Source organism: Rhinoderma darwinii, assembly GCF_050947455.1.
Source record: "Rhinoderma darwinii isolate aRhiDar2 chromosome 3 unlocalized genomic scaffold, aRhiDar2.hap1 SUPER_3_unloc_5, whole genome shotgun sequence".
NCBI lineage: Eukaryota > Metazoa > Chordata > Amphibia > Anura > Rhinodermatidae > Rhinoderma > Rhinoderma darwinii.
In genome coordinates this window covers 53,843-72,254 of record NW_027461748.1, presented here as the reverse complement: position 1 = coordinate 72,254, position 18,412 = coordinate 53,843, and the positions used below count along the sequence as shown (strand labels likewise).

The 18,412-nt window shown below is 21.7% G+C and overlaps 1 protein-coding gene across 2 annotated transcripts in view; it reads right to left on the bottom strand.

Moving 5' to 3' along the window:
- Window positions 1-17,461, bottom strand: part of DLG4 (discs large MAGUK scaffold protein 4) — a 134,272-nt gene extending 116,811 nt beyond the window's left edge. For both annotated transcript variants that reach the window (XM_075847399.1, XM_075847400.1), the window contains exons 1-3: window positions 17,411-17,461; window positions 17,270-17,320; window positions 700-824 (exon numbers count right to left, since the gene is read on the bottom strand). In XM_075847399.1, coding sequence (XP_075703514.1) covers window positions 700-824; window positions 17,270-17,299 — 155 coding nt within the window. In that variant the 5' untranslated portion in view covers window positions 17,300-17,320; window positions 17,411-17,461. The remainder of the gene's footprint in view (window positions 1-699; window positions 825-17,269; window positions 17,321-17,410) is intronic.
- Between the last annotated feature and the right edge of the window lie 951 nt (window positions 17,462-18,412).

Below are 18,412 nucleotides of genomic sequence, written 5' to 3'. Positions count from 1 at the left end.
ATGATCATGGAGAACCTGGCCAGGCTGCCGGGATGTTCAGGTGCCCCTCCTGTCATGTCTCATCTCAGTACGTGACAACCATATAATGGCATCACCATGCTGGTCCCTTATCTAATAATCGTGGAGAACCTGGCCAGGCTGCCGGGATGTTCAGGTGCCCCTCCTGCCATGTCTCATCTCAGTACGTGACAACCATATAGTGGCGTCACCATGCCGGTCCCTTATCTAATGGTGGGAGCTTCTCTTAAGGTCTCCTGTTCCACAGATGTCATTACGGACCCTCCTGAACTCCACTTCTAGTCTCCATTTGTCGCAATTCTCTGAATCACCTAAAACGTAATGACATCTTTTTCTGTCCAATAATAACGGGACATATAACCAGGGTGACGCTCTCAGATGCTGTAATTGGACCCCACCAATGGAGAGCAGCAAATGTTTAGCCTTATGGGAGGAAGGGGAAGAGTGTGGATCACTGGTGTAAATTGGTTTGATATATAGGGCATGTGGGCTACTATTTAAAACATGAAACAGAGGGATAACAAATGTAAGGCTGTAGAGGAGGCAAACAATGGAACTTTACAGATAAGAGAGAATTTACTATCTATGCGAGATGTAAAGAGAAATCCAACCAATAGTAGTGCACGGCTGCACACGGGCCCTACGTACATGGAAGATATACATCATCTGTAGAGCACCTACCTGAGCCGTCCATCCTGAGCAGCTGCTCCACCCGGAATGATCTTGGTGATGAAAATGCTGGGGTCATCTCCTACATGAGGGTTATCTGTTCCTCCTGCGATGCTGAACCCCAAACCTGAGTTACCCTGAAAATAGAAAGTCTTTTAGATCATAGGTAAATGGGAAACCCAGGATGTAACATTGTATGAGTTATGAGGGCTCCAACAAAGACCGTGCAAGAAAATAATAATAAATAGTGGACTGATAATAATAATAAATAGTGGACTGATGATAATAAATAGTGGACTGATAATAATAATAATAAATAGTGGACTGATAATAATAAATAGTGGACTGATAATAATAATAAATAGTGGACTGATAATAATAATAAATAGTGGACTAATAATAATAATAATAATAATAATAATAATAATAATAATAATAAATAGTGGACTGATAATAATAATAATAATAATAATAATAATAATAATAAATAGTGGACTAATAATAATAATAATAATAATAATAATAATAATAATAATAATAATAAATAGTGGACTGATAATAATAATAATAATAATAATAATAAATAGTGGACTAATAATAATAATAAATAGTGGACTGATAATAATAATAAATAGTGGACTGATAATAATAATAAATAGTGGACTGATAATAATAATAATAATAATAATAATAATAATAATAATAATAAATAGTGGACTGATAATAATAATAATAATAATAATAATAATAATAATAATAAATAGTGGACTGATAATAATAAATAGTGGACTGATAATAATAATAAATAGTGGACTAATAATAATAATAATAATAATAATAATAATAATAATAAATAGTGGACTGATAATAATAATAATAATAATAATAATAATAATAATAATAAATAGTGGACTGATAATAATAATAATAATAATAATAATAATAATAATAAATAGTGGACTAATAATAATAATAAATAGTAGACTAATAATAATAATAATAATAAATAGTGGACTGATAATAATAAATAGTGGACTAATAATAATAATAAATAGTGGACTAATAATAATAATAATAATAATAAATAGTGGACTGATAATAATAATAAATAGTGGACTGATAATAATAATAATAATAAATAGTGGACTGATAATAATAAATAGTGGACTGATAATAATAATAAATAGTGGACTGATAATAATAATAAATAGTGGACTGATAATAATAAATAGTGGACTGATAATAATAATAAATAGTGGACTGATAATAATAATAAATAGTGGACTGATAATAATAATAATAAATAGTGGACTGATAATAATAATAATAAATAGTGGACTGATAATAATAATAATAATAATAATAATAATAATAATAATAATAATAAATAGTGGACTGATAATAATAAATAGTGGACTGATAATAATAATAAATAGTGGACTGATAATAATAATAAATAGTGGACTGATAATAATAATAAATAGTGGACTGATAATAATAATAAATAGTGGACTAATAATAATAAATAGTGGACTGATAATAATAATAAATAGTGGACTGATGATAATAATAATAAATAGTGGACTGATAATAATAATAATAATAAATAGTGGACTGATAATAATAATAAATAGTGGACTAATAATAATAATAAATAGTGGACTGATAATAATAATAAATAGTGGACTGATGATAATAATAATAAATAGTGGACTGATAATAATAATAATAATAATAAATAGTGGACTGATAATAATAATAATAATAATAAATAGTGGACTGATAATAATAAATAGTGGACTGATAATAATAAATAGTGGACTGATAATAATAATAAATAGTGGACTGATAATAATAATAAATAGTGGACTGATAATAATAATAAATAGTGGACTGATAATAATAATAAATAGTGGACTGATAATAATAATAAATAGTGGACTGATAATAATAATAAATAGTGGTCTGATGATAATAAATAGTGGACTGATAATAATAATAATAATAATAATAATAATAATAATAATAATAAATAGTGGACTGATAATAATAAATAGTGGACTGATAATAATAATAATAATAATAAATAGTGGACTGATAATAATAAATAGTGGACTAATAATAATAATAAATAGTGGACTGATAATAATAATAAATAGTGGTCTGATAATAATAATAAATAGTGGACTGATAATAATAATAATAATAATAATAATAATAATAATAATAAATAGTAGACTAATAATAATAATAATAATAAATAGTGGACTGATAATAATAAATAGTGGACTGATAATAATAAATAGTGGACTGATAATAATAATAAATAGTGGACTAATAATAATAAATAGTGGACTGATAATAATAATAAATAGTGGACTGATAATAATAATAAATAGTGGACTGATAATAATAAATAGTGGACTAATAATAATAATAAATAGTGGACTAATAATAATAATAATAATAATAATAAGTAGTGGACTGATAATAATAAATAGTGGACTGATAATAATAATAAATAGTGGACTGATAATAATAATAATAATAATAATAATAATAATAATAATAATAAATAGTGGACTGATAATAATAAATAGTGGACTGATAATAATAATAATAAATAGTAGACTAATAATAATAATAATAATAATAATAATAATGATAATAATAATAATAATAATAATAATAATAATAATAAATAGTGGACTGATAATAATAATAAATAGTGGACTGATAATAATAAATAGTAGACTGATAATAATAATAAATAGTGGACTAATAATAATAATAAATAGTGGACTGATAATAATAATAAATAGTGGACTGATAATAATAATAATAATAATAAATAGTGGACTGATAATAATAATAATAATAAATAGTGGACTGATAATAATAAATAGTGGACTGATAATAATAATAAATAGTGGACTGATAATAATAATAAATAGTGGACTGATAATAATAATAAATAGTGGACTGATAATAATAATAAATAGTGGACTGATAATAATAATAAATAGTGGACTGATAATAATAATAAATAGTGGACTAATAATAATAAATAGTGGACTGATGATAATAAATAGTGGACTGATAATAATAATAATAATAATAATAATAATAATAATAATAAATAGTGGACTGATAATAATAAATAGTGGACTGATAATAATAATAATAATAATAATAATAATAATAATAATAATAAATAGTGGACTGATAATAATAAATAGTGGACTAATAATAATAATAAATAGTAGACTAATAATAATAATAATAAATAGTGGACTGATAATAATAAATAGTGGACTAATAATAATAATAAATAGTGGACTAATAATAATAATAATAATAATAAATAGTGGACTGATAATAATAAATAGTGGACTAATAATAATAATAAATAGTAGACTAATAATAATAATAATAATAATAATAAATAGTGGACTGATAATAATAATAAATAGTGGACTGATAATAATAATAATAATAATAATAATAAATAGTAGACTAATAATAATAATAATAATAATAATAATAAATAGTGGACTGATAATAATAATAATAATAATAATAATAATAATAAATAGTGGACTGATAATAATAATAATAATAAATAGTGGACTGATAATAATAATAAATAGTGGACTGATAATAATAATAAATAGTGGACTGATAATAATAAATAGTGGACTGATAATAATAATAAATAGTGGACTGATAATAATAATAAATAGTGGACTGATAATAATAAATAGTGGACTGATAATAATAATAAATAGTGGACTGATAATAATAAATAGTGGACTGATAATAATAAATAGTGGACTGATAATAATAATAAATAGTGGACTAATAATAATAAATAGTGGACTGATAATAATAATAAATAGTGGACTGATAATAATAATAAATAGTGGACTAATAATAATAAATAGTGGACTGATAATAATAATAAATAGTGGACTAATAATAATAAATAGTGGACTGATAATAATAATAAATAGTGGTCTGATGATAATAATAATAATAAATAGTGGACTGATAATAATAATAATAATAATAAATAGTGGACTGATAATAATAATAAATAGTGGACTGATAATAATAATAAATAGTGGACTGATAATAATAATAAATAGTGGACTGATAATAATAATAAATAGTGGACTAATAATAATAATAAATAGTGGACTAATAATAATAAATAGTGGACTGATAATAATAATAAATAGTGGACTAATAATAATAAATAGTGGACTGATAATAATAATAAATAGTGGTCTGATGATAATAATAATAAATAGTGGACTGATAATAATAATAATAATAATAAATAGTGGACTGATAATAATAATAAATAGTGGACTGATAATAATAAATAGTGGACTGATAATAATAATAAATAGTGGACTAATAATAATAATAAATAGTGGACTGATAATAATAATAATAAATAGTGGACTGATAATAATAATAATAAATAGTGGACTGATAATAATAATAATAATAAATAGTGGACTGATAATAATAATAATAATAATAATAATAATAATAATAAATAGTGGACTGATAATAATAAATAGTGGACTGATAATAATAAATAGTGGACTGATAATAATAAATAGTGGACTGATAATAATAAATAGTGGACTGATAATAATAATAAATAGTGGACTGATAATAATAATAATAAATAGTGGACTGATAATAATAATAAATAGTGGACTGATAATAATAATAAATAGTGGACTGATAATAATAATAAATAGTGGACTGATAATAATAATAAATAGTGGACTAATAATAATAAATAGTGGACTGATGATAATAAATAGTGGACTAATAATAATAATAATAATAATAATAATAATAAATAGTGGACTGATAATAATAATAAATAGTGGACTGATAATAATAATAAATAGTGGACTGATAATAATAATAATAATAATAAATAGTGGACTGATAATAATAATAATAAATAGTGGACTGATAATAATAATAAATAGTGGACTGATAATAATAATAAATAGTGGTCTGATAATAATAAATAGTGGACTGATAATAATAATAAATAGTGGACTAATAATAATAATAAATAGTGGACTGATAATAATAAATAGTGGACTGATAATAATAATAAATAGTGGACTGATAATAATAATAAATAGTGGACTGATAATAATAATAATAATAAATAGTGGACTGATAATAATAATAAATAGTGGACTGATAATAATAATAAATAGTGGACTAATAATAATAATAAATAGTGGACTGATAATAATAAATAGTGGACTGATAATAATAATAAATAGTGGACTGATAATAATAATAAATAGTGGACTGATAATAATAATAATAATAAATAGTGGACTGATAATAATAATAAATAGTGGACTGATAATAATAAATAGTGGACTGATAATAATAAATAGTGGACTGATAATAATAATAATAAATAGTGGACTGATAATAATAATAAATAGTGGACTGATAATAATAATAAATAGTGGACTGATAATAATAATAAATAGTGGACTGATAATAATAATAATAATAATAAATAGTGGACTGATAATAATAATAAATAGTGGACTGATAATAATAAATAGTGGACTGATAATAATAATAAATAGTGGACTGATAATAATAATAATAAATAGTGGACTGATAATAATAATAAATAGTGGACTGATAATAATAATAATAAATAGTGGACTGATAATAATAATAAATAGTGGACTGATAATAATAATAAATAGTGGTCTGATAATAATAATAAATAGTGGACTGATAATAATAAATAGTGGACTGATAATAATAAATAGTGGTCTGATAATAATAATAAATAGTGGACTGATAATAATAATAAATAGTGGACTGATAATAATAATAAATAGTGGACTGATAATAATAATAAATAGTGGACTGATAATAATAATAAATAGTGGTCTGATAATAATAATAAATAGTGGACTGATAATAATAATAAATAGTGGTCTGATAATAATAATAAATAGTGGACTGATAATAATAAATAGTGGACTGATAATAATAAATAGTGGACTGATAATAATAATAAATAGTGGACTGATAATAATAATAATAATAATAATAATAATAATAATAAATAGTGGACTGATAATAATAATAAATAGTGGACTGATAATAATAAATAGTAGACTGATAATAATAATAAATAGTGGACTAATAATAATAATAAATAGTGGACTGATAATAATAATAAATAGTGGACTGATAATAATAATAATAATAAATAGTGGACTGATAATAATAATAATAATAAATAGTGGACTGATAATAATAAATAGTGGACTGATAATAATAATAAATAGTGGACTGATAATAATAATAAATAGTGGACTGATAATAATAATAAATAGTGGACTGATAATAATAATAAATAGTGGACTGATAATAATAATAAATAGTGGACTGATAATAATAATAAATAGTGGACTAATAATAATAAATAGTGGACTGATGATAATAAATAGTGGACTGATAATAATAATAATAATAATAATAATAATAATAATAATAAATAGTGGACTGATAATAATAAATAGTGGACTGATAATAATAATAATAATAATAATAATAATAATAATAAATAGTGGACTGATAATAATAAATAGTGGACTAATAATAATAATAAATAGTAGACTAATAATAATAATAATAATAATAAATAGTGGACTGATAATAATAAATAGTGGACTAATAATAATAATAAATAGTGGACTAATAATAATAATAATAATAATAATAATAATAATAATAAATAGTGGACTGATAATAATAAATAGTGGACTAATAATAATAATAAATAGTAGACTAATAATAATAATAATAATAATAATAAATAGTGGACTGATAATAATAATAAATAGTGGACTGATAATAATAATAATAATAATAATAATAATAATAAATAGTAGACTAATAATAATAATAATAATAATAATAATAATAATAATAAATAGTGGACTGATAATAATAATAATAATAATAATAATAATAATAAATAGTGGACTGATAATAATAATAATAATAAATAGTGGACTGATAATAATAATAAATAGTGGACTGATAATAATAATAAATAGTGGACTAATAATAATAAATAGTGGACTGATAATAATAATAAATAGTGGACTAATAATAATAAATAGTGGACTGATAATAATAATAAATAGTGGTCTGATGATAATAATAATAAATAGTGGACTGATAATAATAATAATAATAATAAATAGTGGACTGATAATAATAATAAATAGTGGACTGATAATAATAATAAATAGTGGACTGATAATAATAATAAATAGTGGTCTGATGATAATAAATAGTGGACTGATAATAATAATAATAATAATAATAATAATAATAATAAATAGTGGACTGATAATAATAAATAGTGGACTGATAATAATAATAATAATAATAATAAATAGTGGACTGATAATAATAAATAGTGGACTAATAATAATAATAAATAGTGGACTGATAATAATAATAAATAGTGGTCTGATAATAATAATAAATAGTGGACTGATAATAATAATAATAATAATAATAATAATAATAATAATAATAATAAATAGTAGACTAATAATAATAATAATAATAATAATAAGTAGTGGACTGATAATAATAAATAGTGGACTAATAATAATAATAAATAGTGGACTAATAATAATAATAATAATAATAAATAGTGGACTGATAATAATAAATAGTGGACTGATAATAATAATAAATAGTGGACTGATAATAATAATAATAATAATAATAATAATAATAATAATAAATAGTGGACTGATAATAATAAATAGTGGACTGATAATAATAATAATAAATAGTAGACTAATAATAATAATAATAATAATAATAATAATGATAATAATAATAATAATAATAATAATAATAATAATAATAATAATAAATAGTGGACTGATAATAATAATAAATAGTGGACTGATAATAATAAATAGTAGACTGATAATAATAATAAATAGTGGACTGATAATAATAATAAATAGTGGACTAATAATAATAATAAATAGTGGACTGATAATAATAATAAATAGTGGACTGATAATAATAATAATAATAAATAGTGGACTGATAATAATAATAATAATAAATAGTGGACTGATAATAATAAATAGTGGACTGATAATAATAATAAATAGTGGACTGATAATAATAATAAATAGTGGACTGATAATAATAATAAATAGTGGACTGATAATAATAATAAATAGTGGACTGATAATAATAATAAATAGTGGACTAATAATAATAAATAGTGGACTGATGATAATAAATAGTGGACTAATAATAATAATAATAATAATAAATAGTGGACTGATAATAATAAATAGTGGACTGATAATAATAATAATAATAATAATAATAATAATAATAATAAATAGTGGACTGATAATAATAAATAGTGGACTAATAATAATAATAAATAGTAGACTAATAATAATAATAATAATAAATAGTGGACTGATAATAATAAATAGTGGACTAATAATAATAATAAATAGTGGACTAATAATAATAATAATAATAATAAATAGTGGACTGATAATAATAAATAGTGGACTAATAATAATAATAAATAGTAGACTAATAATAATAATAATAATAATAATAAATAGTGGACTGATAATAATAATAAATAGTGGACTGATAATAATAATAATAATAATAATAATAATAATAATAATAAATAGTAGACTAATAATAATAATAATAATAATAATAATAATAAATAGTGGACTGATAATAATAATAATAATAATAATAATAATAAATAGTGGACTGATAATAATAATAATAATAAATAGTGGACTGATAATAATAATAAATAGTGGACTGATAATAATAATAAATAGTGGACTGATAATAATAATAAATAGTGGACTGATAATAATAAATAGTGGACTGATAATAATAATAAATAGTGGACTGATAATAATAAATAGTGGACTGATAATAATAATAAATAGTGGACTAATAATAATAATAAATAGTGGACTGATAATAATAATAATAAATAGTGGACTGATAATAATAATAATAAATAGTGGACTGATAATAATAATAATAATAAATAGTGGACTGATAATAATAATAATAATAATAATAATAATAAATAGTGGACTGATAATAATAAATAGTGGACTGATAATAATAAATAGTGGACTGATAATAATAAATAGTGGACTGATAATAATAAATAGTGGACTGATAATAATAATAAATAGTGGACTGATAATAATAATAATAATAATAATAATAATAATAATAATAATAATAATAAATAGTGGACTGATAATAATAATAAATAGTGGTCTGATAATAATAATAAATAGTGGACTGATAATAATAATAAATAGTGGACTGATAATAATAATAAATAGTGGACTGATAATAATAATAAATAGTGGACTAATAATAATAAATAGTGGACTGATGATAATAAATAGTGGACTGATAATAATAATAATAATAATAATAATAATAATAAATAGTGGACTGATAATAATAATAAATAGTGGACTGATAATAATAATAAATAGTGGACTGATAATAATAATAATAAATAGTGGACTGATAATAATAATAATAAATAGTGGACTGATAATAATAATAAATAGTGGACTGATAATAATAATAAATAGTGGTCTGATAATAATAAATAGTGGACTGATAATAATAATAAATAGTGGACTAATAATAATAATAAATAGTGGACTGATAATAATAAATAGTGGACTGATAATAATAATAAATAGTGGACTGATAATAATAATAAATAGTGGACTGATAATAATAATAATAATAAATAGTGGACTGATAATAATAATAAATAGTGGACTGATAATAATAATAAATAGTGGACTAATAATAATAATAAATAGTGGACTGATAATAATAAATAGTGGACTGATAATAATAATAAATAGTGGACTGATAATAATAATAAATAGTGGACTGATAATAATAATAATAATAAATAGTGGACTGATAATAATAATAAATAGTGGACTGATAATAATAAATAGTGGACTGATAATAATAAATAGTGGACTGATAATAATAATAATAAATAGTGGACTGATAATAATAATAAATAGTGGACTGATAATAATAATAAATAGTGGACTGATAATAATAATAATAATAAATAGTGGACTGATAATAATAATAAATAGTGGACTGATAATAATAAATAGTGGACTGATAATAATAATAAATAGTGGACTGATAATAATAATAATAAATAGTGGACTGATAATAATAATAAATAGTGGACTGATAATAATAATAATAAATAGTGGACTGATAATAATAATAAATAGTGGTCTGATAATAATAATAAATAGTGGACTGATAATAATAAATAGTGGACTGATAATAATAAATAGTGGTCTGATAATAATAATAAATAGTGGACTGATAATAATAATAAATAGTGGTCTGATAATAATAATAAATAGTGGACTGATAATAATAATAAATAGTGGACTGATAATAATAATAAATAGTGGACTGATAATAATAATAAATAGTGGTCTGATAATAATAATAAATAGTGGACTGATAATAATAATAAATAGTGGTCTGATAATAATAATAAATAGTGGACTGATAATAATAAATAGTGGACTGATAATAATAAATAGTGGACTGATAATAATAATAAATAGTGGACTGATAATAATAATAATAATAATAATAATAATAATAATAATAATAATAATAATAATAAATAGTGGACTGATAATAATAATAAATAGTGGACTGATAATAATAATAAATAGTGGACTGATGATAATAATAAATAGTGGACTGATAATAATAATAATAATAATAATAAATAGTGGACTAATAATAATAAATAGTGGACTGATAATAATAATAAATAGTGGACTGATAATAATAAATAGTGGACTGATAATAATAATAATAATAATAATAATAAATAGTGGACTGATAATAATAATAAATAGTGGACTGATAATAATAATAATAAATAGTGGACTAATAATAATAATAAATAGTGGACTAATAATAATAATAAATAGTGGACTGATAATAATAATAAATAGTGGACTGATAATAATAATAATAATAAATAGTGGACTGATAATAATAATAAATAGTGGTCTGATAATAATAAATAGTGGACTAATAATAATAATAAATAGTGGACTAATAATAATAATAAATAGTGGTCTGATAATAATAATAAATAGTGGACTGATAATAATAATAATAATAATAATAATAATAATAATAATAAATAGTGGACTGATAATAATAATAAATAGTGGTCTGATAATAATAATAAATAGTGGACTGATAATAATAATAAATAGTGGACTAATAATAATAATAAATAGTGGACTGATAATAATAATAAATAGTGGACTGATAATAATAATAATAATAATAATAATAATAATAATAATAAATAGTGGACTGATAATAATAATAAATAGTGGTCTGATAATAATAATAAATAGTGGACTGATAATAATAATAAATAGTGGACTAATAATAATAATAAATAGTGGACTGATAATAATAATAAATAGTGGACTAATAATAATAATAAATAGTGGACTGATAATAATAAATAGTGGACTGATAATAATAATAAATAGTGGACTGATAATAATAATAAATAGTGGACTGATGATAATAAATAGTGGACTAATAATAATAATAAATAGTGGACTGATAATAATAAATAGTGGACTGATAATAATAATAATAATAATAATAATAATAATAATAATAATAATAAATAGTGGACTGATAATAATAATAAATAGTGGTCTGATAATAATAATAAATAGTGGACTGATAATAATAAATAGTGGACTGATAATAATAATAATAATAATAATAATAAATAGTGGACTGATAATAATAATAAATAGTGGACTAATAATAATAATAAATAGTGGACTGATAATAATAATAAATAGTGGACTGATAATAATAATAATAATAATAATAATAATAATAATAATAATAATAATAATAAATAGTGGACTGATAATAATAATAAATAGTGGTCTGATAATAATAATAAATAGTGGACTAATAATAATAATAAATAGTGGACTAATAATAATAATAAATAGTGGACTGATAATAATAATAAATAGTGGACTGATAATAATAATAAATAGTGGACTGATAATAATAATAAATAGTGGACTAATAATAATAATAAATAGTGGACTGATAATAATAATAAATAGTGGACTAATAATAATAATAAATAGTGGACTGATAATAATAAATAGTGGACTGATAATAATAATAAATAGTGGACTGATAATAATAATAAATAGTGGACTGATGATAATAAATAGTGGACTAATAATAATAATAAATAGTGGACTGATAATAATAAATAGTGGACTGATAATAATAATAATAATAATAATAATAATAATAATAAATAGTGGACTGATAATAATAATAAATAGTGGACTGATAATAATAATAAATAGTGGACTGATAATAATAATAAATAGTGAACTAATAATAATAATAAATAGTGGACTGATGATAATAAATAGTGGACTGATAATAATAATAAATAGTGGACTGATAATAATAATAAATAGTGGACTGATAATAATAATAAATAGTGGACTGATAATAATAAATAGTGGACTGATAATAATAATAAATAGTGGACTGATAATAATAATAATAAATAGTGGACTGATAATAATAATAAATAGTGGTCTGATAATAATAAATAGTGGACTAATAATAATAATAATAAATAGTGGTCTGATAATAATAATAAATAGTGGACTGATAATAATAAATAGTGGACTGATAATAATAATAAATAGTGGACTGATAATAATAATAAATAGTGGTCTGATAATAATAATAAATAGTGGACTGATAATAATAAATAGTGGACTGATAATAATAAATAGTGGACTGATAATAATAATAAATAGTGGACTAATAATAATAATAAATAGTGGACTGATAATAATAATAAATAGTGGTCTGATAATAATAATAAATAGTGGACTGATAATAATAAATAGTGGACTGATAATAATAATAATAATAATAATAATAAATAGTGGACTGATAATAATAATAAATAGTGGACTGATAATAATAATAATAAATAGTGGACTAATAATAATAATAAATAGTGGACTAATAATAATAATAAATAGTGGACTGATAATAATAATAAATAGTGGACTGATAATAATAATAATAATAAATAGTGGACTGATAATAATAATAAATAGTGGTCTGATAATAATAAATAGTGGACTAATAATAATAATAAATAGTGGACTAATAATAATAATAAATAGTGGTCTGATAATAATAATAAATAGTGGACTGATAATAATAATAATAATAATAATAATAATAATAATAATAAATAGTGGACTGATAATAATAATAAATAGTGGTCTGATAATAATAATAAATAGTGGACTGATAATAATAATAAATAGTGGACTAATAATAATAATAAATAGTGGACTGATAATAATAATAAATAGTGGACTGATAATAATAATAATAATAATAATAATAATAATAATAATAATAAATAGTGGACTGATAATAATAATAAATAGTGGTCTGATAATAATAATAAATAGTGGACTGATAATAATAATAAATAGTGGACTAATAATAATAATAAATAGTGGACTGATAATAATAATAAATAGTGGACTAATAATAATAATAAATAGTGGACTGATAATAATAAATAGTGGACTGATAATAATAATAAATAGTGGACTGATAATAATAATAAATAGTGGACTGATGATAATAAATAGTGGACTAATAATAATAATAAATAGTGGACTGATAATAATAAATAGTGGACTGATAATAATAATAATAATAATAATAATAATAATAATAATAATAATAATAAATAGTGGACTGATAATAATAATAAATAGTGGTCTGATAATAATAATAAATAGTGGACTGATAATAATAAATAGTGGACTGATAATAATAATAATAATAATAATAATAAATAGTGGACTGATAATAATAATAAATAGTGGACTAATAATAATAATAAATAGTGGACTGATAATAATAATAAATAGTGGACTGATAATAATAATAATAATAATAATAATAATAATAATAATAATAATAATAAATAGTGGACTGATAATAATAATAAATAGTGGTCTGATAATAATAATAAATAGTGGACTAATAATAATAATAAATAGTGGACTAATAATAATAATAAATAGTGGACTGATAATAATAATAAATAGTGGACTGATAATAATAATAAATAGTGGACTGATAATAATAATAAATAGTGGACTAATAATAATAATAAATAGTGGACTGATAATAATAATAAATAGTGGACTAATAATAATAATAAATAGTGGACTGATAATAATAAATAGTGGACTGATAATAATAATAAATAGTGGACTGATAATAATAATAAATAGTGGACTGATGATAATAAATAGTGGACTAATAATAATAATAAATAGTGGACTGATAATAATAAATAGTGGACTGATAATAATAATAATAATAATAATAATAATAATAATAAATAGTGGACTGATAATAATAATAAATAGTGGACTGATAATAATAATAAATAGTGGACTGATAATAATAATAAATAGTGAACTAATAATAATAATAAATAGTGGACTGATGATAATAAATAGTGGACTGATAATAATAATAAATAGTGGACTGATAATAATAATAAATAGTGGACTGATAATAATAATAAATAGTGGACTGATAATAATAAATAGTGGACTGATAATAATAATAAATAGTGGACTGATAATAATAATAATAAATAGTGGACTGATAATAATAATAAATAGTGGTCTGATAATAATAAATAGTGGACTAATAATAATAATAATAAATAGTGGTCTGATAATAATAATAAATAGTGGACTGATAATAATAAATAGTGGACTGATAATAATAATAAATAGTGGACTGATAATAATAATAAATAGTGGTCTGATAATAATAATAAATAGTGGACTGATAATAATAAATAGTGGACTGATAATAATAAATAGTGGACTGATAATAATAATAAATAGTGGACTAATAATAATAATAAATAGTGGACTGATAATAATAATAAATAGTGGTCTGATAATAATAATAAATAGTGGACTGATAATAATAAATAGTGGACTGATAATAATAATAAATAGTGGACTGATAATAATAAATAGTGGACTGATGATAATAATAAATAGTGGACTGATAATAATAAATAGTGGACTGATGATAATAATAAATAGTGGACTGATAATAATAATAATAATAATAATAATAATAATAAATAGTGGTCTGATAATAATAATAAATAGTGGACTGATAATAATAAATAGTGGACTGATGATAATAATAAATAGTGGACTGATAATAATAATAAATAGTGGTCTGATAATAATAATAATAAATAGTGGACTGATGATAATAAATAGTGGACTGATGATAATAATAAATAGTGGACTGATAATAATAATAATAAATAGTGGTCTGATAATAATAATAAATAGTGGACTGATAATAATAATAATAAATAGTGGACTGATAATAATAATAATAATAATAAATAGTAGACTGATAATAATAATAATAATAAATAGTGGACTGATGATAATAAATAGTGGACTGATAATAATAATAAATAGTCGGAAAATAATAAGTAATAGTGGACTGATAAAATGAAATAATAGAAGGAGAGAGAGATAGATAGATAGATAGATAGATAGATAGATAGATAGATAGATAGATAGATAGATAGATAGATAGATAGATAGATAGATAGAAGGATAGATATGAGATAGATAGATAGATAGATAGATAGATAGATAGATAGATAGATAGATAGATAGATAGATAGATAGATAGATAGATATGAGATAGATAGATAGATAGATAGATAGATATGAGATAGATAGATAGATAGATAGATAGATAGATAGATAGATAGATAGATAGATATGAGATAGATAGATAGATAGATAGATAGATAGATAGATAGATAGATAGATAGATAGATAGATAGATAGATAGATAGATAGATATGAGATAGATAGATAGATATGAGAGATAGATATGAGAGATAGATAGATAGATAGATAGATAGATAGATAGATAGATAGATAGATAGATAGATAGATAGAGAGAGAGAGAGATAGATAGATAGATATGAGGTAGATAGATAGATAGATAGATAGATAGATAGATAGATAGATAGATAGATAGATAGATAGATAGATAGATAGATAGATAGATAGATAGATAGATAGAGAGAGAGATAGATAGATAGATATGAGAGATAGATATGAGGTAGATAGATAGATAGATAGATAGATAGATAGATAGATAGATAGATAGATAGATAGATAGATAGATAGATAGATAGATAGATAGATAGATAGATAGATAGATAGATATTTCTTGGTCATACTCTTTCTAGTGTGATTTCTTCGTATTCCATTTCTGCCTCTGTCCCGTTCACCTGTAGAAGGATGACATATGGTAATTAGTTTGCTTTACGGGGGAGGACCTGACATTGAGCTCTAGATCTCCTGCTGTACATTATACTTACATAGGCTGGTGCTTCTAGAGTGTCAGTATTCACGATCACTGGAGGAGAGCTGGCCTGTAAGACAGAAGACACATGGAGCTCAGTCTTGGATCTACTATTCCTCTGGTTTATAGTATTCTCTGGGCCTTTTATGGGGAAGACATCTTTGAATTATGAAGCAATGAATAGAGAAGAGAAAAAAGACGAGCAGCAACAACATGGAGTCCATCACATCATGAAGACAACACTGAGAAGCCGAAGACCCAACACAAGACATTCTGGAGGAACACAAGTCATAGGGAAGCCGGGAGGAGGAGAGCGGTGTGATCTAATAGACACAGAAACATCCATCCAGACCATCTCAGACACCAAACATCCTCAGGAGTGAACCCCTCACTACCTCCAAATGTAAAGCATGAGACTAGATCCCGAGACCAAAGACCAAGCTCCAAAATCAGATCACCAATCCCAACAACATGAGGGTGAAGAAGAGAGAAACTGAACCTCAGAGAAGAATAAATGTGGAAGTTTTACAGTAATGGAAACGGACAAACTCTTTATACTACAGCAGTGATAATATAGGTGGAATTCAAGCCAAAGGGACGGACTGTAAGAGACCACACAAGTCTGTATGATCAGCTTCTCCCCTCACCTCCTGTCTCCACTACATGACTGTATGATCAGCTTCTCTCCTCACCCCGTCTCCTCTACATGACTGTATGATCAGCTTCTCCTCACCTCCTGTCTCCACTACATGACTGTATGATCAGCTTCTCTCCTCACCTCCTGTCTCCACTACATGACTGTATGATCAGCTTCTCTCCTCACCTCCTGTCTCCTCTACATGACTGTGTGATCAGCTTCTCTCCTCACCTCCTGTCTCCACTACATGACTGTATGATCAGCTTCTCCTCACCTCCTGTCTCCACTACATGACTGTATGATCAGCTTCTCCTCTCACCTCCTGTCTCCACTACATGACTGTATGATCAGCTTCTCTCCTCACCTCCTGTCTCCACTACA